This window comes from Bombina bombina, chromosome 2 (assembly GCF_027579735.1).
Source record: "Bombina bombina isolate aBomBom1 chromosome 2, aBomBom1.pri, whole genome shotgun sequence".
Lineage (NCBI taxonomy): Eukaryota > Metazoa > Chordata > Amphibia > Anura > Bombinatoridae > Bombina > Bombina bombina.
The window spans coordinates 611,438,308-611,461,936 of NC_069500.1; the positions used below are offsets into that span (position 1 = coordinate 611,438,308).

The window sequence follows — 23,629 nt, forward strand, 5'->3', positions numbered from 1 at the left end:
CACCACGGTATCATATGGTTTCTCCTATGCAAATATTCCTCCTTTACGTCGGTCGAATGACTGGGGTAGGCGGAGCCTAGGAGGGATCATGTGACCAGCTTTGCTGGGCTCTTTGCCATTTCCTGTTGGGGAAGAGAATATCCCACAAGTAAGGATGACGCCGTGGACCGGACACACCGTTGGAGAAAGTAATTTATCAGGTAAACATAAATTCTGTTTTTGGTTCTCAATTGGATTCTATTGTTTCCATTATTATTGGGTGTAAAGGAGGCAAAAAATCTAAGGGAAAATTTAAAGCTACTAATCATTTTCGTTCCTTTCATCAGAATAGAGAACAGAAAACTGCTCCTTCCCCTAAAGCTTCTGGCTCTAATTGGAGACCATCTCCAAATTGGAAGCCAAACAATATAACAAACAAAATCCGGCCCCTAAGCCAGCATGATGGTGCAGCCCCCAAACCAGTTCTTCTGGTGGGGTGGAGACTTAAGGGCTTCATGTACGAAGCAGCGAGAGCTGCTCCGTAGCACTTGCGGGGCAGGTTTGCATATGCGAGCCTGCTTCCCGCAATGCTTCTTACACCCTACGCCACCTCTGAGGTGGCAAGGGAAAATCACAGATAGCTCGCTTTCGGTGAGTGACAGCCCCTTCAGTTGCGCGATTGGTCGCGTGAATGAAGGGACGGGCATTGCACACTGCGATGAGTGTGTAATGATACATACTGGACAGCAGATGAATAGATCCGCTGCCCGTATGTAGCGAAGGCTGGCGGACAGCTTTGCAAGTTGAGAAGCTGTCCGCCCGCCTCTTAGTACATGGGGCCCTAAGACTATTTCAAGATTTTTGGAAAGACTGTCCAAAATCAGTGGATTCAGAACATCATTTCTCAGGGGTAACAAATTGGATTCACCATAAGACCTCCCATGGGAAGATTCTTTCTCACCCATGTTCCAAAACACCCAGTAATGGCCCAAGCATATCTGAAATGTGTTTCAGATTTAGAACTCTTGGGGGTAATTGTTCCAGTTTCTCTACAGGAACAGGGGTTGGGGTTTTATTCGAATAGTTTCATTGTCCCAAAGAAGGAAAATTCCTTCAGACTAATTTTGGATCTTAAAATTTTAAACCGATTTTTAAGAGTCCCAACTTTCAAGAAAGTGACTATAAGGACTATTCTGCCCTTTGTTCAGCAAGGTCACTTGACTTACAGGATGCTTACCTTCACATGCCAATCCACCCAGATAATTATCATTTTCTGAGATTCTCTTTTCTAGACAAGCATTACCAATTTGTCGCTCTTCTGTTTTGGCCTAGCAACAGCTCTGAGACTATTCTCAAACGTTCTCGGTGCCCTTCTAATCTGTAATCAGAGAGCAGGGTATTGCGGTTTCCTTATTTTTATAATATCTTGGTACTAGCTCAATCTTTTCATTTAGAAGAATCTCACACGAGAGGGAACCTTATATTCGTTTTCATACAGACAATATCACTACAGTGGCATATGTCAATCATCAAGGGGGAACTCAGTCGGCTATGAAAGAAGTATCTTGCATACTTTCTTGGGCGAAATCCAATTCCTTTCTAATCACGGCGATTCATATTCCAGGTGTAGACAATTAGGAAGTGGATTATCTCAGCTGACAATCTCTACAGTGGTCTCTCCACCCAGATATATTCTATCTTATTGTACAGATGTGGGGCTCTCCAGAGATCGATCTGATGGCCTCTCGTCTGAACATGAAACTTCCCAGGTACATTTCCAGGTCCAGGGATCCTCAGGCTGAAATGATGGACGCTCTAGCAATTCCCTGGTCTTACCAGCCTGCTTACATTTCCCCCCTCTAGTTCTACTTCCAAGAGTAATCTTTGTCTTATCATATTGTTTCTCCGTTGTACTGTTATCCTTGTACCCATGGGCAGCGCTGCGGAATCTGTCAGCGCTTTATAAATAAAGAATAATAATAATAATGGAACAATCTTATGTGTTTCTGATAGCACTAGCATGGCCTCACAGGATTTGGTATGCAGACCTTGTCCGAAAATCCAGTTGCCAGCCTCGGCCTCTTTCCCTAAAACCAGACCTCCTGTCTCAAGGCCCGTTCTTCCATCCAGATCTCATATCTCTAAATTTGATGGCATGAAAATTGAACGTTTAGTCTTCAGTCATTGAGGTTTCTCAGATTCCGTGATTAACACTATGAGTCAGGCTCGGAAGCCTGTTTCAAGGAAAATATGCCACAAGGTTTGGAAAACCTATATTTCATGGTGTTCTTCACATAATTATACCTGGCATTCCTTTCAGATTCCTAGGATTCTCCAGTTTCTTCAGGATGGTTTGGATAACGGTTTGTCTGCCAATACCTTAAAAGGACAAATCTCTACTCTTTCTGTTTTATTTCACAGAAAGATTGCTAATATTCCTGATATTCACTGTTTTGTCCAGGCTTTAATTCGAATTAAACCTGATATTAAATCTATTTCTCCTCCTTGGAGTCTTAATTTGGTATTAAAGAATTTGCAGGCTCCTCCTTTTGAGCCTATGCATTCTTTAGACATTTAACTACCTTCTTAGAAAGTATTGTTTCTATTGGCCATGTCTTCTGCTAGAAGAGGTTCTGAATAGTTTGCTCTCTTGTGAGTCTCCTTATCTGATTTTCCATCAGGATAAAGCTGTTTTGCGGACTTCTTTCACATTTTTGCCTAAAGTTGTTAATTCTATCAACGTTAATAGGGAAATTATTGTTCTACCTTATGTCCTAATCCTAAGAATTCTATTGAAAAATCTTTAAACTCTTTGGATGCTACTAGGGATTTCAGATAGACTTCTAGTCTATTTGTTATTTTTTCCGGTCCTAAAAAAGTTCAGAAAGCTTCTGCTGTTTATTTAGCATCTTGGTTGAAACTTTTGATTCACAAAGTTTATTTGGAGGTGGGTCAGTCCCTGCCTTAAATAATTACAGCTCATTCTACAAGATCAGTTGCCACATCTTGGGTTTTCTAGAATGAAGCTTTAGTTGATCAAATCTGCAAAGCGGACGCTTGGTCTTCTTTGCATACCTTTACAAAATTTTACCATATTTATGTTTTTGTTTCTTCGGAAGCAGCTTTTGGTAGAAAGGTTCTTCAGGCAGCTGTCTCAGTTTGATTCTAGTGCCTATGATTTTAGTTTTTTTTTTTTTAATTTTAAAGAAACTAATTATTTTTTTAATTTAATTTCTCAGCGGAAATAGCTGTTTTTATTTTATCCCTCCCTTTATTGTTACTTCTGGACTTCCACATCTTGGGTATTATATTCCATCAGTAACAATCTCGTGGACTTTCGCCACCGATGTAAAATAAAATATAATTTATGTAAGACTTACCTGATAAAGTTATTTCTTTCATGGTGGTGAGAGTTCACGAGGCCCACCCGTTTTTCTGTGGTTTTGATTTTTTTTGTATAAAGCACATATTTTTTCCTGCTCCGCTTTTTTTATGCTTTTACTCCACCCACTCATTCCTTAATAAACATCTGTCTGCAAGACTGGGGGTGAAAAACAGATATGTATTTACCAATAAATACACTTTTATGTATCCTGGGTCTTGTTGGACTGCGTCTTTGTGTTGAAGTTCTTCTTTTCTCACTTACTCTCTGCAAATAGGTAATGACCTTGTTATATGTAAACTTACCCCTTCAGGAAAGGTGTTTTATAATGCAAGGGGGAGTCATCCTGAAGGTTTCTAGCAGATCTCTACATTTCTAACTCCAAAGATGTCATAGGCATAACCCCACTACCTTCAAATTCGTCACTGCTTTGAGTGTGAAAAAATATATTTCTCTTGTAAAGGTGTATCCAGTCCACGGGTTCATCCATTACTTGTGGGATATTCTGCTTCCCAACAGGAAGCTGCAAGAGGACACCCACAGCAGAAATGTCTATATAGCTCCTCCCCTAACTGCCACCCCCAGTCATTCTCTTGCAGCTCTCGACAAGAAAGGAAGTATCAAGAGAGATGTGGTGACTTAGTGTAGTTTTTACCTTCAATCAAAAGTTTGTTATTTTCAAACGGTACCGGCGTTGTACTGTTTTTACTCTCAGGCAGAAATTGGAAGAAGACTTCTGCCTGGAGGTTTGATGATCTTAGCGGTTTGTAACTAAGGTCCATTGCTGTTCTCACACATAACTGAAGAGTATGGAAAGAAAACTTCAGTTGGGGGGACGGTCTGCAGATTGCCTGCTTTGAGGTATGTTCAGTATATTTTTTTCTAGAGAGATGATAAGGTCTAGAAAATTCTGACAGTGCCTGGTATATTTAAGGTAAGCCTGATACAGTGATTTAACAACAACTGGGATCATGCTTGCAAAAAGGGATAATATTCATGTTAATACCTATATTACTTAGTGTAAAAACGTTTGCATGATTTATAAATAAAAACGTTTTTTCTCTGAGGGTGATAAATCTTTATTTGGGGCCTAGTTTCCACAGTACTTTTTTAAGGCCCTCTTACTTTGAGTGCATGGTGGGCGGGGCCTATTTTCGTTTTCAGTCTGAGACATCCAGCTTCCCTGAAGGAGTCCTCTGGCTTATAGGACCTCTATAGAGAGTTTTGTTCTTGCAAAAATCGTTTTTAAGGGCAGGTAGGAGCCACAGCAGAACTGTGGCAGTGTGTTTGACTGTTTAACAGGTTTAATGTTTTTCTAATTCGTTTTTGGGCCTGAGGGGTTAATCATCCATTTGCAAGTGGGTGCAATGCTGCTTCAGTCCCTTATACACACTGTAAAAATTTCTAATTTTTTTCACTGTTTTGCAGTTTATGTGGTAATTTTTTTCTCTTAAAGGCACTGTACCGTTATTTATTATTGCTTTTTTCACATTTATTAAAGTGTTTTCCAAGCTTGCTGGTCTCATTACTAGTCTGTTAAACATGTCTGACATAGAGGAAACTCCTTGTTCATTATGTTTAGAAGCCATTGTGGAAGCCATTGTGTACCAAATGCACTGACCTTTCTATAAGTTATAAAGACCATATTATGGCTTTTAAAGATTTATCACCTGAGGTTTCTGAGACTGACAAAAGGGAGGTTATGCCATCTAGCTCTCCCCACGTGTCAGAGCCTATAACTCCCGCTCAAGGGACGGCAAGTACATCTAGCGCGTCCAATGCGTTTACTTTACAAGACATGTCGGCAGTTATGAATCATACCCTCACAGAGGTATTATCCAAACTGCCAGGGTTACAAGGAAAGCGAGACAGCTCTGGGGCTAGAACAAATACAGAGCTCTCTGACGCTTTAGTAGCTATGTCTGATATACCCTCACAATGTGCAGAAGTTGAAGCAGGAGAGCTTCTATCTGTGGGTGACTTCTCTGATTTAGGGAAGGCATTTCTTCAGTCTGACTCTGAAATGACAGCATTTAAATTTAAGCTTGAACACCTCCGCGTGTTGCTCAGGGAGGTTTTAGCTACTCTGGATGACTGTGACACCATTGTAGTCCCAGAGAAATTGTGTAAAATGGACAAATACTTTGCAGTGCCTGTTTACACTGATGTTTTTCCAATCCCTAAGAGGTTTTCAGAAATTATTACGAAGGAATGGGATAGACCAGGTGTGCCGTTCTCTCCCCCTCCTGCTTTTAAGAAAATGTTTCCTATAGATGCCGCTACACGGGACTTGTGGCAGACGGTCCCTAAGGTGGAGGGAGCAGTCTCTACCCTAGCTAAGCGTACAACTATTCCTGTCGAGGACAGTTGTGCTTTCCTAGATCCTATGGATAAGAAATTAGAGGGTTTCCTTAAGAAAATCTTTATACAACAAGGTTTTATTCTACAGCCTTTTGCATGCATTGCCCCAGTCACTGCTGCAGCGGCTTTCTGGTTCGAGTCTCTGGAGGAGGCTTTACAGGTAGAGACCCCGTTGGATGATATCCTTGACCGGCTTAAAGCTCTTAAGTTAGCCAATTCATTTATTTCTGACGCCGTTTTTCATTTAACCAAGCTAACGGCTAAAAATTCAGGTTTTGCCATTCAGGCACGTAGGGCGCTATGGCTTAAATCCTGGTCAGCTGATGTCACTTCAAAGTCTAAACTTCTCAAGATCCCCTTCAAAGGGCAGACCCTATTTGGGCCTGGACTGAAGGAGATCATTTCTGATATTACTGGAGGAAAAGGCCACGCCCTTCCCCAGGATAGGTCCAACAAGTTAAGGACCAAACAGACTAATTTTCGTTCCTTTCGAAACTTCAAGAGTGGCGCAGCTTCATCCTCTTCTTCTACAAAACAAGAGGAAAATTTTGCCCAGTCCAAGCCAGTCTGGAGACCGAAACAGGCCAAAAAGCCTGCTGCTGCCTCTAAGACAGCATGAAGGAGTAGCCCCCGATCTTGGGCAAGAGACGTCCAGGATCCCTGGGCTCTGGAGATTGTTTCCCAGGGATATCTTCTGGATTTCAAAGCTTCATCTCCAAAGGGGAGATTTCATCTCTCACAATTATCTGCAAACCAGATAAAGAGAGAGGCATTCTTACATTGCGTTCAAGACCTACTAGTTATGGGAGTGATCCACCCAGTTCCAAAGGAGGAACAGGGGCAGGACTTCTATTCAAATCTGTTTATAGTTCCCAAGAAAGAGGGAACTTTCAGACCAATCTTGGATCTCAAGATCCTAAACAAATTTCTCAGGGTCCCATCCTTCAAAATGGAGACTATTCGAACCATCCTACCTATGATCCAGGAGGGTCAATATATGACTACCGTGGATTTAAAGGATGCTTATCTACATATTCCGATACACAGGGATCATCATCAGTTTCTCAGGTTCGCCTTCCTAGACAGGCATTACCAGTTTGTGGCTCTTCCCTTCGGGTTCTAAGACCGCGGGGTATAGCAGTAGCCCCTTACCTAAACAACATCCTGATACAGGTGTCAACTTTTCAAATCGCCAGGTCCCATACGGACATTGTTCTGGCCTTCCTAAGGTCTCACGGGTGGAAGGTGAACGAAGGAAAGAGTTCTCTCTCACCTCTCACAAGAGTTTCCTTCCTAGGAACTCTGATAGATTCAGTAGAAAGGAAGATTTATCTGACAGAGGTCAGGTTGTCAAAACTTCTAACTCTCTGCCGTGCTCTTTATTCCATTTCTCGTCCGTCAGTGGCTCAGTGTATGGAGGTAATCGGATTAATGGTAGCGGCAATGGACATAGTTCCGTTTGCCCGCCTACATCTCAGACCACTGCAACTTTGCATGCTCAATCAGTGTAATGGGGATTACACAGATTTGTCTCCTCTGGATCAAGAGACCAGGGATTCTCTTCTCTGGTGGCTATCTCGGGTCCATCTGTCCAGGGGAATGAGTTTCCGCAGGCCAGAATGGACTATAATAACGACAGATGCCAGTCTTCTGGGGCGCAGTCTGGAACTTCCTGAAGGCTCAGGGTTCGTGGACTCAGGAGGAGGCCCTCCTTCCAATAAACATTCTGGAACTAAGAGCGATATTCAATGCTCTTCAGGCTTGGCCTCAGCTAGCTGCGGTCAGGTTCATCAGATTTCAGTCGGACAACATCACGACTGTAGCCTATATCAAACATCAGGGGGGAACAAGGAGCCCCCTGGCAATGTTGGAGGTTTCAAAGATAATTCTATGGGCAGAGGTTCACTCTTGCCATCTCTCAGCTATCCATATCCCAGGAGTAGAGAACTGGGAGGCGGATTTTCTAAGTCGGGAGACTTTTCATCCGGGGGAGTGGGAGCTCTATCCGGAGGTATTTGCCCAGTTGATCCAACTTTGGGGCAAACCAGAACTGGATCTCATGGCGTCTCGTCAGAACGCCAAGCTACCTTGTTACGGGTCCAGGTCCAGGCATCCCAAAGCAGCGCTGATAGATGCTCTAGCAGCGCCCTGGTCCTTCAGCCTGGCTTATGTGTTTCCACCGTTTCCTCTGCTCCCTCGTCTGATTGCCAAGATCAAGCAGGAGAGAGCTTTGATGATCTTGATAGCCCCTGCGTGGCCACGCAGGACTTGGTATGCAGATCTGGTGGACATGTCATCTTTTCCACCATGGACTCTGCCGCTAAGGCAGGACCTTCTACTTCAAGGTCCCTTCAAACAACCAAATCTAATTTCTCTACGTCTGACTGCTTGGAGATTGAACGCTTGATTCTATCAAAGCGTGGTTTTTCCGAATCGGTCATTGATACCTTAATTCAGGCTCGAAAGCCTGTCACCAGGAAAATCTATCATAAGATATGGTGTAAATATCCTCATTGGTGTGAATCCAAGGGTTACTCATGGAGTAAGTTCAGGATTCCTAGGATATTATCTTTTCTCCAAGAAGGATTGGAGAAGGGTTTGTCAGCTAGTTCCTTAAAGGGACAGATTTCTGCTCTGTCTATTCTTTTGCACAATCGTCTGGCTGAGGTTCCAGACGTTCAGGCGTTTTGTCAGGCTTTAGTTAGGATCAAGCCTGTGTTTAAACCTGTTGCTCCGCCATGGAGTTTAAATTTAGTTCTTAAAGTTCTTCAAGGGGTTCCGTTTGAACCTTTGCATTCCATAGATATTAGCTTTTATCTTGGAAAGTTCTGTTTTTAGTAGCTATCTCCTCAGCTCGAAGAGTTTCGGAGTTATCTACTTTACAATGTGATTCCCCTTATCTGATTTTCCATGCAGATAAGGAAGTGTTACGTACCAAACCTGGGTTTCTTCCTAAGGTGGCATCTAATAAGAATATCAATCAGGACATTGTTGTTCCTTCACTATGTCCTAATCCTTCTTCATAGAAGGAACGTCTATTACACAATCTTGATGTGGTTCGTGCTTTAAAGTTTTATTTACAAGCTACGAAGGATTTTCGTCAAACATCTGCTTTGTTTGTTGTCTACTCTGGACAGAGGAGAGGCCCAAAGGCTTTGGCAACTTCTCTTTCTTTTTGGCTAAGAAGTATAATACGCTTAGCTTATGAGACTGCTGGCCAGCAGCTTCCTGAAAGAATTACAGCTCATTCTACTAGAGCAGTAGCTTCCACGTGGTCTTTTAAACATGAGGCCTCTGTTGAACAGATTTGTAAGGCGGCGACTTGGTCTTCGCTTCATGCCTTTTCTAAATTCTATAAATTTGATACTTTTGCTTCTTCGGAGGCTATTTTTGGGAGAAAGGTCTTACAGGCAGTGGTGCCTTCCGTTTAAGTTCCTGCCTTGTCCCTCCCTTCATCTGTGTCCTAAAGCTTTGGTATTGGAATCCCACAAGTAATGGATGAACCCGTGGACTGGATACACCTTTACAAGAGAAAACAAAATTTATGCTTACCTGATTAATTTATTTCTCTTGTGGTGTATCCAGTCCACGGCCCGCCCTGTCATTTTAAAGTAGGTGTTTTTTATTTTTAAACTACAGTCACCACTGCACCCTATAGTTCCTCCTTTTTTCTTGCTTGTCTTCGGTCGAATGACTGGGGGTGGCAGTTAGGGGAGGAGCTATATAGACAGCTCTGCTGTGGGTGTCCTCTTGCAGCTTCCTGTTGGGAAGGAGAATATCCCACAAGTAATGGATGAACCCGTGGACTGGATACACCACAAGAGAAATAAATTTATCAGGAAAGCATAATTTTTTTTTTTCCCCCCAGCTTATATAATTTTTCTACATATACTTCCCTCTATACAAACTTTTTTTTCTTTCTCACAATAGTGTCCTGTCATCTGCTAAATTCTAAAGAATTTTCACTCTTTTAGTATCTGTATCAGCTTAAGCAAAATAGTCTCAATCAAAATCGTCAACTGCTAAATGTACATATTACAATTAAATGATATTTAATTAATTAATTGTTGTAATTAATTATTGTAGTGTGCTCTTCAGTTAATCAGCTCTAATAGAGAGTATATATATCTTTAGATTGGCTCATTGACTTTTTTTTTTTCTAGCTGAGACAAGAAGTAGTGGCATGCATGCGCCGAGACACTACGCTTGAGACTGCTCTTAATTCTAAGGCTTACAAGCGAACTAAGAAACAAACTCTTCGTGAAGCTCGCATGACTGAAAAACTAGAGAAACAGCAGAAGATTGAGCAGGAAAGAAAACGCAGACAAAAACATCAGGTATGAAATAGAGTACCTAGTTCTGATGTTCAGTATTTTGCCTTTTTGGATAATACAGGTACAAATCTCCAAATACGGAATTCCAAAATCGAAATGTATTCTGAAATCTAAATCATAATCTTCACTGCCTATGGGCCAGATTACAAGTGGAGCTCTAAAGTTTGTGCACAAGCGATAAGAGGTTTATCGCGGATGTTTGCACTCATTGGGCTTACCCCTGGTATTACGAATACAACTGTGATTTACGCTAGAATGATGGCTGCGACTTTAGAGCTCTGGTTAACTGTTTCCGGAAACAAATAAGTAGCACAAAACACATAAAAAATACATTACAGAGTATAGTTTCATTTATAATAAAAAATATTTTAAAAAATATTGCTTGCAAAAGTAATAAGGGCTCAAAGAAATAAGGGCAGGCAAAGGGCTCTAAGATATACATACATATACATTTCTAAAGATCTATGTGTGTGTGTGTGTATATATATATATATATATATATATATATATATTCCACTGGGTTGTCCCCACTTGTAGCGCAAAAAACCTCTCCAAAGAAAAGTAAAACTTCCTTTATTGTGATATCAAAAGTAAAAACATGACAACCTACACACGACTGTAATAAAGCACAATATGTAAAAACACAGTGTCAGTGATCTGAACCACATGCAGACATGTTTCGTGCAGTTGCGCACTTGATCACTGCTTGAAGGCAATCCTGATCACACCTGCTTTATAGCACTTTTCTTAAAGAGACATTTGTGAATGGTAGACACTGTGTGAATTATCTCTCAGTTTACTGCCTATCCTTTGTTGAAGAACATTTTTCAAAAAGTTATTTCATGCATTAGCAGAAATTTTTTTTCTCTTCTACATGTGTACTAATAATATTAGTTAATATGATGTTAACTTTTATACATTAACTTTTATACATTAAAAATTACATTATATCTTTGCCTCATTTATCCCAAGTATATCTTGTACCACTAGATAAAATTGTAATCTTTGAACTATAGTATTTAAATATAATTTATATATGACACTATGTACCATACAGAAATTGTTAAGTTTGTTTCTAGAGCAAAGTTTAGACTTTAGAATATGTATAAAGATAATTAATTGATTAAGACTTATATGATCGCCATACATTATTTCTCCCTTTTTACATTCTATTTATCTTATCAAAAAGAAAAACTGTTGAATATGTATTAATTCACAAAAAGATCAAGGTCTCTACGCATATTGAGACCTAATGGATTACATGTTTTTAATGTGAAAATGCAAAAGACTTCACGTTTGTTAAGTTTGTCTTCTCTGTCTCCTCCTCGTTTTCATAGAGGAACATGATCTATACCTTGAATTTTTAATAAAGACACATCTGAATTGTGTTGGCTTTTAAAGTGCCTTGACACTGGTGTGTCGGTATCATCATCCTCTATTGATCTGAGGTGCTGAAGGAACCTATCTTTAATGCTTCGCTTGGTTTTACCTACATAGTTAATTTTACAGAGATCACACGTAAGTAAATATACTACATGTGTAGTTGAACAATTTATGTAATACTTAATTTTATAGTCTTGCTGGGTAGCATATGAAGAAAAAGTATCGCCCTCAATGACATGGTTACAGGTTTTACATATATTTCTCCTGCATCTAAAGAATCCCTTTCTTTCTTTTAGCCAGCATTTGTTATGTTTTATTGGAAGATTAGATGGAGAGAGGTAGTTTGAAAGTGTTTTGCCTCTTTTGGGTATAATATCTACACCCTCTTCCATTATGGTTTTTAGTACTGGATCTGAATATAATACAGGGACAGTATCTTTAATGATTTTGCTGATGTTTTTAAAATCAGTACTATAGGTAGTTATAAACCTGAGTTTCTCAGTGTCCCTTTCTTCTGTTATGTGTGATCAGTCCACGGGTCATCATTACTTCTGGGATATAACTCCTCCCCAACAGGAAATGCAAGAGGATTCACCCAGCAGAGCTGCATATAGCTCCTCCCCTCTACGTCACTCCCAGTCATTCTCTTGCACCCAACAACTAGATAGGATGTGTGAGAGGACTATGGTGATTATACTTAGTTTTTATAACTTCAATCAAAAGTTTGTTATTTTACAATAGCACCGGAGCGTGTTATTACCTCTCTGGCAGAGTTTGAAGAAGAATCTACCAGAGTTTTTACTATGATTTTAACCGGAGTAGTTAAGATCATATTGCTGTTTCTCGGCCATCTGAGGGAGGTAAAAGCTTCAGATCAGGGGACAGCGGGCAGTTGAATCTGCATTGAGGTATGTAGCAGTTTTTATTTTCTGAATGGAATTGATGAGAAAATCCTGCCATACCGTTATAATGACATGTATGTATACTCTACACTTCAGTATTCTGGGGATGGTATTTCACCGGAATTACTCTGTTAAAAGTACATTAAACCTTTTAATAGGTATTTTTCATGTTAAACGTTTTTGCTGGAATGTAGAATCGTTTGCATTTCTGAGGTACTGAGTGAATAAATATTTGGGCATTATTTTTCCACTTGGCAGTTGCTTGTTTTAATTATGACAGTTTCGTTTCTCTCTCACTGCTGTGTGTGAGGGGGAGGGGCCGTTTTTGGCGCTCTTTGCTACGCATCAAAAAATTTCCAGTCAGTTACTCTTGTATTTTCTGCATGATCCGGTTCATCTCTAACAGAACTCAGGGGTCTTCAAACTTCTTTGGAGGGAGGTAGATTCTCTCAGCAGAGCTGTGAGACTTATATAGTGACTGTGATTAAAAACGTTGCTCTGTAATTTTTATGTTTTCAAATTTAATTAGTGTTACTTTACTAATGGGAACAAACCTTTGCTAAAAGTTGTGTTGTTTTTAAAGATTGATGCTATAACTGTTTTTCAGTTCATTATTTCAACTGTCATTTAATCGTTTAGTGCTTCTTTGAGGCACAGTACGTTTTTGTTAAATAAGATTGTAACCAAGTTGCATGTTTATTGCTAGTGTGTTAAACATGTCTGATTCAGAGGAAGATACCTGTGTCATTTGTTCCAATGCCAAGGTGGAGCCCAATAGAAATTTATGTACTAACTGTATTGATGCTACTTTAAATAAAAGCCAATCTGTACAAATTGAACAAATTTCACCAAACAGCGAGGGGGGAGTTATGCCGACTAACTCGCCTCACGTGTCAGTACCTGCATCTCCCGCCCGGGAGGTGCGTGATATTATGGCGCCTAGTACATCTGGGCGGCCATTACAGATAACATTACAAGATATGGCTACTGTTATGACTGAAGTTTTGGCTAAATTACCAGAACTAAGAGGCAAGCGTGATCACTCTGGGGTGAGAACAGAGTGCGCTGATAATACTAAAGCCATGTCTGATACTGCGTCACAGCTTGCAGAGCATGAGGACGGAGAGCTTCATTCTGTGGGTGACGGTTCTGATCCAAGCAGATTGGATTCAGATATTTCAAATTTTAAATTTAAATTGGAAAACCTCCGTGTATTACTAGGGGAGGTCTTAGCGGCTCTTAATGATTGTAACACTGTTGCAATACCAGAGAAATTGTGTAGGTTGGATAAATACTTTGCGGTACCGGCGAGTACTGACGTTTTTCCTATACCTAAGAGATTAACTGAAATTGTTACTAAGGAGTGGGATAGACCCGGTGTGCCGTTCTCACCCCCTCCAATATTTAGAAAGATGTTTCCAATAGACGCCACCACACGGGACTTATGGCAAACGGTCCCTAAGGTGGAGGGAGCAGTTTCTACTTTAGCTAAGCGCACCACTATCCCGGTGGAGGATAGCTGTGCTTTTTCAGATCCTATGGATAAAAAATTAGAGGGTTACCTTAAGAAAATGTTTGTTCAACAAGGTTTTATATTGCAACCCCTTGCATGCATCGCGCCGATTACGGCTGCGGCAGCATTTTGGATTGAGTCTCTGGAAGAGAACCTTAGTTCAGCTACGCTGGACGACATTACGGACAGGCTTAGAGTCCTTAAACTAGCTAATTCATTCATTTCGGAGGCCGTAGTACATTTAACCAAACTTACGGCTAAGAACTCAGGATTCGCCATTCAGGCACGTAGGGCGCTGTGGCTAAAATCCTGGTCAGCTGATGTAACTTCTAAGTCCAAATTACTTAATATACCTTTCAAGGGGCAAACTTTATTTGGGCCCGGTTTGAAAGAAATTATCGCTGACATTACAGGAGGTAAGGGCCACGCCCTACCTCAAGACAAAGCCAAAGCTAAGGCTAGACAGTCTAATTTTCGTCCCTTTCGGAATTTCAAAGCAGGAGCAGCATCAACTTCCACTGCACCAAAACAGGAAGGAGCTGTTGCTCGTTACAGACAAGGCTGGAAACCTAACCAGTCCTGGAACAAGGGCAAGCAGGCCAGGAAACCTGCTGCTGCCCCAAAGACAGCATGAACCGAGGGCCCCCGATCCGGGACCGGATCTAGTGGGGGGCAGACTCTCTCTCTTCGCCCAGACTTGGGCAAGAGATGTCCAGGATCCCTGGGCGCTAGAGATCATATGTACAAGATCTGTTATTAATGGGAGTGATCCATCCGGTTCCGCGGTCGGAACAAGGACAAGGGTTTTACTCAAACCTGTTTGTGGTTCCCAAAAAAGAGGGAACTTTCAGGCCAATCTTGGATTTAAAGATCCTAAACAAATTCCTAAGAGTTCCATCGTTCAAAATGGAAACTATTCGGACAATCTTACCCATGATCCAAAAGGGTCAGTACATGACCACAGTGGATTTAAAGGATGCTTACCTTCACATACCGATTCACAAAGATCATTACCGGTATCTAAGGTTTGCCTTCTTAGACAGGCATTACCAGTTTGTAGCTCTTCCATTCGGACTGGCTACGGCTCCAAGAATCTTCACAAAGGTTCTGGGTGCCCTTCTGTCGGTACTAAGACCGCGAGGAATTTCGGTAGCTCCGTACCTAGACGACATTCTGATACAAGCTTCAAGCTTTCAAATTGCCAAGTCTCATACAGAGTTAGTTCTGGCATTTCTAAGGTCGCATGGATGGAAAGTGAACGAAAAGAAAAGTTCTCTTTTTCCTCTCACAAGAGTTCCATTCTTGGGGACTCTTATAGATTCTGTAGAAATGAAGATTTACCTGACAGAAAACAGGTTAACAAAGCTTCTAAATGCATGCCGTGTCCTCCATTCCATTCAACTCCCGTCAGTAGCTCAATGCATGGAGGTGATCGGCTTAATGGTAGCAGCAATGGACATAGTTCCCTTTGCACGCCTACATCTCAGACCGCTGCAATTGTGCATGCTGAGTCAGTGGAATGGGGATTACTCAGACTTGTCCCCTACTCTGAATCTGGATCAAGAGACCAGAAACTCTCTTCTATGGTGGCTTTCTCGGCCACATCTGTCCAGGGGGATGCCGTTCAGCAGGCCGGACTGGACAATTGTAACAACAGACGCCAGCCTTCTAGGTTGGGGCGCTGTCTGGAATTCTCTGAAGGCTCAGGGACAATGGAATCAGGAGGAAAGTCTCCTGCCAATAAACATTCTGGAATTGAGAGCAGTTCTCCATGCCCTTCTGGCTTGGCCCCAGTTAAAAACTCGGGGGTTCATCAGGTTTCAGTCGGACAACATCACGACTGTAGCTTACATCAACCATCAAGGAGGGACAAGAAGCTCCCTAGCAATGATGGAAGTATCAAAAATAATTCGCTGGGCAGAGTCTCACTCTTGCCACCTATCAGCAATCCACATCCCGGGAGTGGAGAACTGGGAGGCGGATTTCTTGAGTCGCCAGACTTTTCATCCGGGGGAGTGGGAACTTCATCCGGAGGTCTTTGCCCAAATACTTCGACGTTGGGGCAAACCAGAGGTAGATCTCATGGCGTCTCGCCAGAACGCCAAACTTCCTCGCTACGGGTCCAGATCCAGGGATCCGGGAGCGGTTCTGATAGATGCTTTGACAGCACCTTGGAACTTCGGGATGGCTTATGTGTTTCCACCCTTCCCGCTGCTTCCTCGATTGATTGCCAAAATCAAACAGGAGAGAGCATCAGTGATTCTAATAGCGCCTGCGTGGCCGCGCAGGACTTGGTATGCAGATCTAGTGGACATGTCATCCTGTCCGCCTTGGTCTCTACCTCTAAGACAGGACCTTCTGATACAGGGTCCATTCAAACATCAAAATCTAACTTCTCTGAAGCTGACTGCTTGGAAATTGAACGCTTGATCTTATCAAAACGTGGTTTTTCTGAGTCGGTTATTAATACCCTGATACAGGCTAGGAAACCTGTTACCAGAAGGATTTACCATAAGATATGGCGTAAATACCTATATTGGTGCGAATCCAAAGGTTACTCCTGGAGTAAGGTTAGGATTCCTAGGATATTGTCCTTTCTACAAGAAGGTTTAGAAAAGGGTTTATCGGCTAGCTCATTAAAGGGACAGATTTCAGCTCTGTCCATCTTGTTACACAGGCGTCTGTCAGAAAATCCAGACGTCCAGGCCTTTTGTCAGGCTTTAGCTAGGATCAAGCCTGTGTTTAAAACTGTTGCTCCACCATGGAGTTTAAACTTAGTTCTTAATGTTTTACAGGGAGTTCCGTTTGAACCCCTTCATTCCATTGATATAAAATTGTTATCTTGGAAAGTTCTGTTTTTAATGGCTATTTCCTCGGCTCGAAGAGTCTCTGAGTTATCAGCCTTACATTGTGATTCTCCTTATCTGATTTTTCACTCAGACAAGGTAGTTCTGCGTACTAAACCTGGGTTCTTACCTAAGGTAGTCACTACCAGGAATATCAATCAAGAGATTGTTGTTCCATCCTTGTGTCCAAATCCTTCTTCAAAGAAGGAACGTCTTCTACACAATCTGGATGTAGTTCGTGCCCTCAAGTTCTACTTGCAGGCAACTAAGGATTTTCGACAAACGTCTTCTCTGTTTGTCGTGTACTCTGGTCAGAGGAGAGGTCATAAGGCTTCGGCTACCTCTCTCTCCTTCTGGCTTCGTAGCATAATTCGTTTAGCTTATGAGACTGCTGGACAGCAGCCTCCTGAAAGAATTACAGCTCATTCTACTAGAGCTGTGGCTTCCACTTGGGCCTTTAAGAATGAGGCCTCTGTTGAACAGATTTGCAAGGCTGCAACTTGGTCTTCGCTTCATACTTTTTCCAAATTTTACAAATTTGACACTTTTGCTTCTTCGGAGGCTATTTTTGGGAGAAAGGTTCTTCAGGCAGTGGTTCCTTCTGTATAATGAGCCTGCCTATCCCTCCCGTCATCCGTGTACTTTTGCTTTGGTATTGGTATCCCAGAAGTAATGATGACCCGTGGACTGATCACACATAACAGAAGAAAACATAATTTATGCTTACCTGATAAATTCCTTTCTTCTGTTGTGTGATCAGTCCACGGCCCGCCCTGTTTTAAGGCAGGTAAATATCTTTTACATTATACTCCAGTCACCACTTCACCCTTGGTTTCTCCTTTCTCGTTGATTCTTGGTCGAATGACTGGGAGTGACGTAGAGGGGAGGAGCTATATGCAGCTCTGCTGGGTGAATCCTCTTGCATTTCCTGTTGGGGAGGAGTTATATCCCAGAAGTAATGATGACCCGTGGACTGATCACACAACAGAAGAAAGGAATTTATCAGGTAAGCATAAATTATGTTTTTTACATCTTTCCTTTTGTATTTTAGTAAATCCTCCCTAGTTTTTTGTTGAACACTTTCTTTTGCTTTAATTAAAGTGCCTTCACTATATCCTCTCTGTTTTAGTCTTTCTTCAATAATTTTACACTGTTTGTTGTAATCTTCCTCATTAGAGCAATTTCTTTTAGCCCTAATGAATTCACCCTTTGGTATTCCTTGTAGCACGTGTCTAGGGTGACATGATTTGTATAAAAGTGTAGTATTGCCTGCTGTTGGCTTTCTGTAAAGTATAGAGACTATTTTTTCATGTTCTACATCTGCTTTTAATGTAAGATCTAGAAAGTCTATTGACTCTGTACTTTGTTCTCCTGTGAATTTCAACCCACATCTGTTATTATTTAAATAAGCACAGAAATCTTTTACTTGATCTGTATCTCCCTCAAAAATGAAAAGTAAATCGTCTATATATCTAAAAAAGTGTATAATTCTCTCTCTATGGGGATTTCTTTCTCCAAAGATGTGGAACAGCTCCCACCAACCCATAAATAGGTTGGCGTATGATGGGGCAAACTTGGCTCCCATCGCTGTTCCACGTCTCTGGAGAAAGAAATCTGTACCAAACATAAAGAAATTATGCGTCAAAAGATATTCAATTGCATTAAGTATAAACACTTTTGTTGCTGATTCATAGTCAGTATATTGGTTCAAGAAAAATTCTATGGCTGTTATGCCTAAGTTGTGATCTATACACGTATACAAGGATGATACATCCACTACTAGAAATCTGTAATTCTCTTTCCATTTGATATTCTGTAACTTATTAAGCAATGATGTGCTATCCTGTATGTAACTTAGTAAATCTTTGACAAGTGGTTGTAAGAAAGTGTCCACCAGATCTGATAAAGGCTCATTTAATGAGTTAATACCTGCAATTATAGGTCGTCCTGGTGGACAGACTAAATCTTTATGTAATTTGGGAAAATAATGAAATATTGGAATTACTGAATTAGTTGGGGTTAGGACTTCTTCTAATGTAGGAGTTATGATATTGTTTAGTTTAGCTATCTTAGTGATTTTAATTAGCTCTTTCCTAAATTCTCTCGTGGGATTTCCATCTAGTTTGATATATACTTCTTGATCAGACAATTGCCTTTTGGCTTCTTTAATGTAATCTACAGTATTTAAAATGACCACATTTCCTCCTTTATCAGAAGGACGGATCATTATATCTTTATTTTCTTGAAGAGATAATAAAGCTGCTTTTTCTTTATTTGTTAAATTAGAGTACCTTCTTTTTTTACTTTTTAGATTCTTTTCATGTAGTATTCTTAACTTACTTTCCACTGTTTTCTGGAAAATATCTAACACCTTAGGTCTGGTGTGTACTGGATAAAAGGTGCTCTTTTTCTTTAAGTGACCAAATTTAATATCTTCTTCCATTATCTTGTCTATAGATTCCCTATTACTTTCCTCAGCTAGTTCTTGCAAATCTTTAATAGCACATAAGTCAGGAAATAACAAGACATCAGTAATGGCTGACGTGACACTCTCATTAATATCATTTTTAGCCTCAACCTGTGTCATATGCTCACTTTCTGAAAAAAAATGTTTTTTCAAAGTAAGCTTGCGTACAAATTTATTAACGTCTAATACTGTTTCAAACAAATTAAACTGAGCTGATGGCACAAAGTTGAGACCTTTGGACAAAAGATTAATCTCTATGGAGTTTAGGGTAACATTAGACAGATTACAGACACTCAGATCTGCATTTATTTCTTTTTGTTCTGTCCCTGTGATCTCGTGATGTATTTCTTCTGTTGTCCTTTCCTCTGATGTTGTTTGTTGTATCTGTTTCCGCTTGCTGCCCTTGCCCCTGCTTCCTCTATGGTTTTTTTTGTTTTTCTTGGGAAAGTCTGGGGGTCCTCGTTTTTTGACTCCTTATGAGATCCTGATGTTGTAGCTTGTACCTCTAATTCTTGAAATACTGCTGGTGTTTCTTCCTCAGTCTGCAAATCATTATCAGATGAATCAAATTCGTATTCTGTGTCTGAGAATGTCACAGTTTTTCCTCCTTTATGTATTCTTCTCTGTTGCCTTCTCTGAAATCTCCTAGGATATTCTTCTTGTGTCCATCTGTAAACTTGTTTCTGATCGTAATCTTTTTTGTCTCTTGTTATTTTTCTTGACTTAAATTGCCATATTTCTTGTCTGAAAGTATTCATGGTTGTTTCAAATTTTTTGTCATATTCCTTAAAGTCTTTGTGATGTTGAAAATCTCTAAGTTTATTTTGAACCTCTTTCATCTCCTGTAGCAGCTCTGCTTTTTGTTTTCTCTTGTGCTCCATAAGCAAATCAATTAATGCAAATGAGCATGCATCTAGAATGCTGTTCCATTTGGAGATAAATTCTGTATCCATAATCACAAAGGATGGAAATTTTCTTATACGAAGACCTCTTGGTATTCTGTGTTCATGTTTGTAAATAGAAAAAGATTTGAGATCTAGATCCAGTTTAATATCCTTTTTTCTTAAGGAATCCATTTCGAAGAAAAGACTGTCTATAGTGTGTATTATTTGATTATAGGTTTCAGATACTTCATCCTGAAAGTCTCCCAACACATAACTTGGTTCACTTGAATTATCCATATTTGTTCAAGGATTTTTAGGCAGTATAGAGTACTCACATAAATAATTTATGTGTAAATTAGTGCTTTATTGTGTGTAAAGGCTGTTACTTTTGAATATTTAGAGATCAGAAATTGCGATAAATCCAATCACCTTAGTGTATATTTAAGTACAGTTCTAATCTCTTTTCTTCTGTTAAGTGTGATCAGTCCACGGGTCATCATTACTTCTGGGATATTACTCCTCCCCAACAGGAAGTGCAAGAGGATTCACCCAGCAGAGCTGTATATAGCTCCTCCCCTCTACGTCACTCCCAGTCATTCTCTTGCACCCAACGACTAGATAGGATGTGTGAGAGGACTATGGTGATTATACTTAGTTTTATATCTTCAATCAAAAGTTTGTTATTTTAAAATAGCACCGGAGTGTGTTATTATCTCTCTGGCAGAGTTTGAAGAAGAATCTACCAGAGTTTTTGTTATGATTTTAGCCGGAGTAGTTAAGATCATATTGCTGTTTCTCGGCCATCTGAGGAGAGGTAAACTTCAGATCAGGGGACAGCGGGCAGATGAATCTGCATAGAGGTATGTAGCAGTTTTTATTTTCTGACAATGGAATTGATGAGAAAATCCTGCCATACCGATATAATGTCATGTATGTATACTTTACACTTCAGTATTCTGGGGAATGGTACTTCACTAGAATTACACTGTATGAAATACATAAAGCTGTTTAATAACTAGAGATTATGTTTAACATTTTTGCTGGAATGTAAAATCGTTTTCATTTGCTGAGGTACTGAGTGAATAAATGTTTGGGCACTATTTTTCCACTTGGCAGTTGATTAATCTGTTTTCTGACAGTTTCTGTTCTCCCTCACTGCTGTGTGTGAGGGGGAGGGGCCGTTTTTTGGCGCTTTTACTAAGCATCAAATATTTCAGTCAGCAACTCATTGTATTCCCTGCATGATCCGGTTCATCTCTACAGAGCTCAGGGGTCTTCAAAACTTATTTTGAGGGAGGTAATTTCTCTCAGCAGAGCTGTGAGAATTATAGTTTGACTGAGATAAAAAACGTTTATTCTGTAATTTGTTTCCTGCTTTCAGAATTTGTTATCTTTGCTAATGGGATTAAACCTTTGCTAAAGTTGTGTTGTTTACAAGGATTGAGGCTATAACTGTTTCAATTTATTAATTTTCAACTGTCATAAATCTTCTGTGCTTCTTAAAGGCACAGTACGTTTTAATATTATTCTAATTGAATTGTATTTCCAAGTTGCAAGTTTATTTGCTAGTGTGTTAAACATGTCTGATTCAGAGGATGATACCTGTGTCATTTGTTGCAATGCCAAAGTGGAGCCCAATAGAAATTTATGTACTAACTGTATTGATGCTACTTTAAATAAAAGTCAATCTGTACAAATTGAACAAATTTCACCAAACAACGAGGGGAGAGTTATGCCGACTAACTCGCCTCACGTGTCAGTACCTACATCTCCCGCTCAGAGGGAGGTGCGTGATATTGTAGCGCCGAGTACATCTGGGCGGCCATTACAAATCACATTACAGGATATGGCTACTGTTATGACCGAGGTTTTGGCTAAATTACCAGAACTAAGAGGTAAGCGTGATCACTCTGGGGTGAGAACAGAGTGCGCTGATAATATTAGGGCCATGTCAGACACTGCTTCACAGGTGGCAGAACATGAGGACGGAGAACTTCATTCTGTGGGTGACGGTTCTGATCCAAACAGACTGGATTCAGATATTTTAAATTTAAACTGGAAAACCTCCGTGTATTACTAGGGGAGGTGTTAGCGGCTCTGAATGATTGTAACACAGTTGCAATACCAGAGAAAATGTGTAGGTTGGATAAATATTTTGCGGTACCGACGAGTACTGAGGTTTTTCCTATACCTAAGAGACTTACTGAAATTGTTACTAAGGAGTGGGATAGACCCGGTGTGCCGTTCTCACCCCCTCCGATATTTAGAAAAATGTTTCCAATAGACGCCACCACAAGGGACTTATGGCAAACGGTCCCTAAGGTGGAGGGAGCAGTTTCTACCTTAGCTAAGCGTACCACTATCCCGGTGGAGGATAGCTGTGCTTTTTCAGATCCAATGGATAAAAAGTTAGAGGGTTACCTTAAGAAAATGTTTGTTCAACAAGGTTTTATATTGCAACCCCTTGCATGCATTGCGCCGATCACGGCTGCAGCGGCATTCTGGATTGAGTCTCTGGAAGAGAACATTGGTTCAGCTACTCTGGACGACCTTACGGACAGGCTTAGAGTCCTTAAACTAGCTAATTCTTTCATTTCGGAGGCCGTAGTACATCTTACTAAACTTACGGCGAAAAATTCAGGATTCGCCATTCAGGCACGCAGGGCGCTGTGGCTAAAATCCTGGTCAGCTGATGTTACTTCTAAGTCTAAATTGCTTAATATACCTTTCAAAGGGCAGACCTTATTCGGGCCCGGGTTGAAAGAGATTATCGCTGACATTACAGGAGGTAAAGGCCATGCCCTGCCTCAGGACAAAGCCAAAGCCAAGACTAGACAGTCTAATTTTCGTTCCTTTCGTAATTTCAAAGCAGGAGCAGCATCAACTTCCTCTGCACCAAAACAGGAAGGAGCTGTTGCTCGCTACAGACAAGGCTGGAAACCTAACCAGTCCTGGAACAAGGGCAAGCAGACTAGGAAACCTGCTGCTGCCCCTAAAACAGCATGAATTGAGGGCCCCCGATCCGGGATCGGATCTAGTGGGGGGCAGACTTTCTCTCTTCGCCCAGGCTTGGGCAAGAGATGTTCAGGATCCCTGGGCGCTAGAGATAATATCTCAGGGATACCTACTGGACTTCAAATACTCTCCTCCAAGAGAGAGATTTCATCTGTCAAGATTGTCAACAATCCAGACAAAGAAAGAGGCGTTTCTACGCTGCGTACAAGAGCTCTTGTTAATGGGAGTAATCCATCCAGTTCCACGATCGGAACAGGGACAGGGGTTTTACTCAAATCTGTTTGTGGTTCCCAAAAAAGAGGGAACTTTCAGACCAATCCTGGACTTAAAGATCCTAAACAAATTCCTAAGAGTTCCATCGTTCAAGATGGAGACTATTCGGACAATTTTACCTATGATCCAAGAGGGTCAGTACATGACCACTGTAGATTTAAAAGATGCTTACCTTCACATACCGATTCACAAAGATCATTATCGGTACCTAAGGTTTGCCTTCCTAGACAGGCATTACCAGTTTGTGGCTCTTCCATTCGGATTGGCTACAGCTCCAAGAATCTTCACAA

General features: G+C 40.8%; 1 protein-coding gene across 1 annotated transcript in view; it reads left to right on the forward strand.

Moving 5' to 3' along the window:
* The window catches only part of SMARCA2 (SWI/SNF related, matrix associated, actin dependent regulator of chromatin, subfamily a, member 2), a 1,314,671-nt gene that overhangs the window by 488,602 nt on the left and 802,440 nt on the right, over positions 1–23,629 (forward strand). Inside the window, exon 11 of the mRNA XM_053702540.1 lies at positions 9,886–10,059. Within this exon, the coding sequence (XP_053558515.1) occupies positions 9,886–10,059 (174 nt within the window). The remainder of the gene's footprint in view (positions 1–9,885; positions 10,060–23,629) is intronic.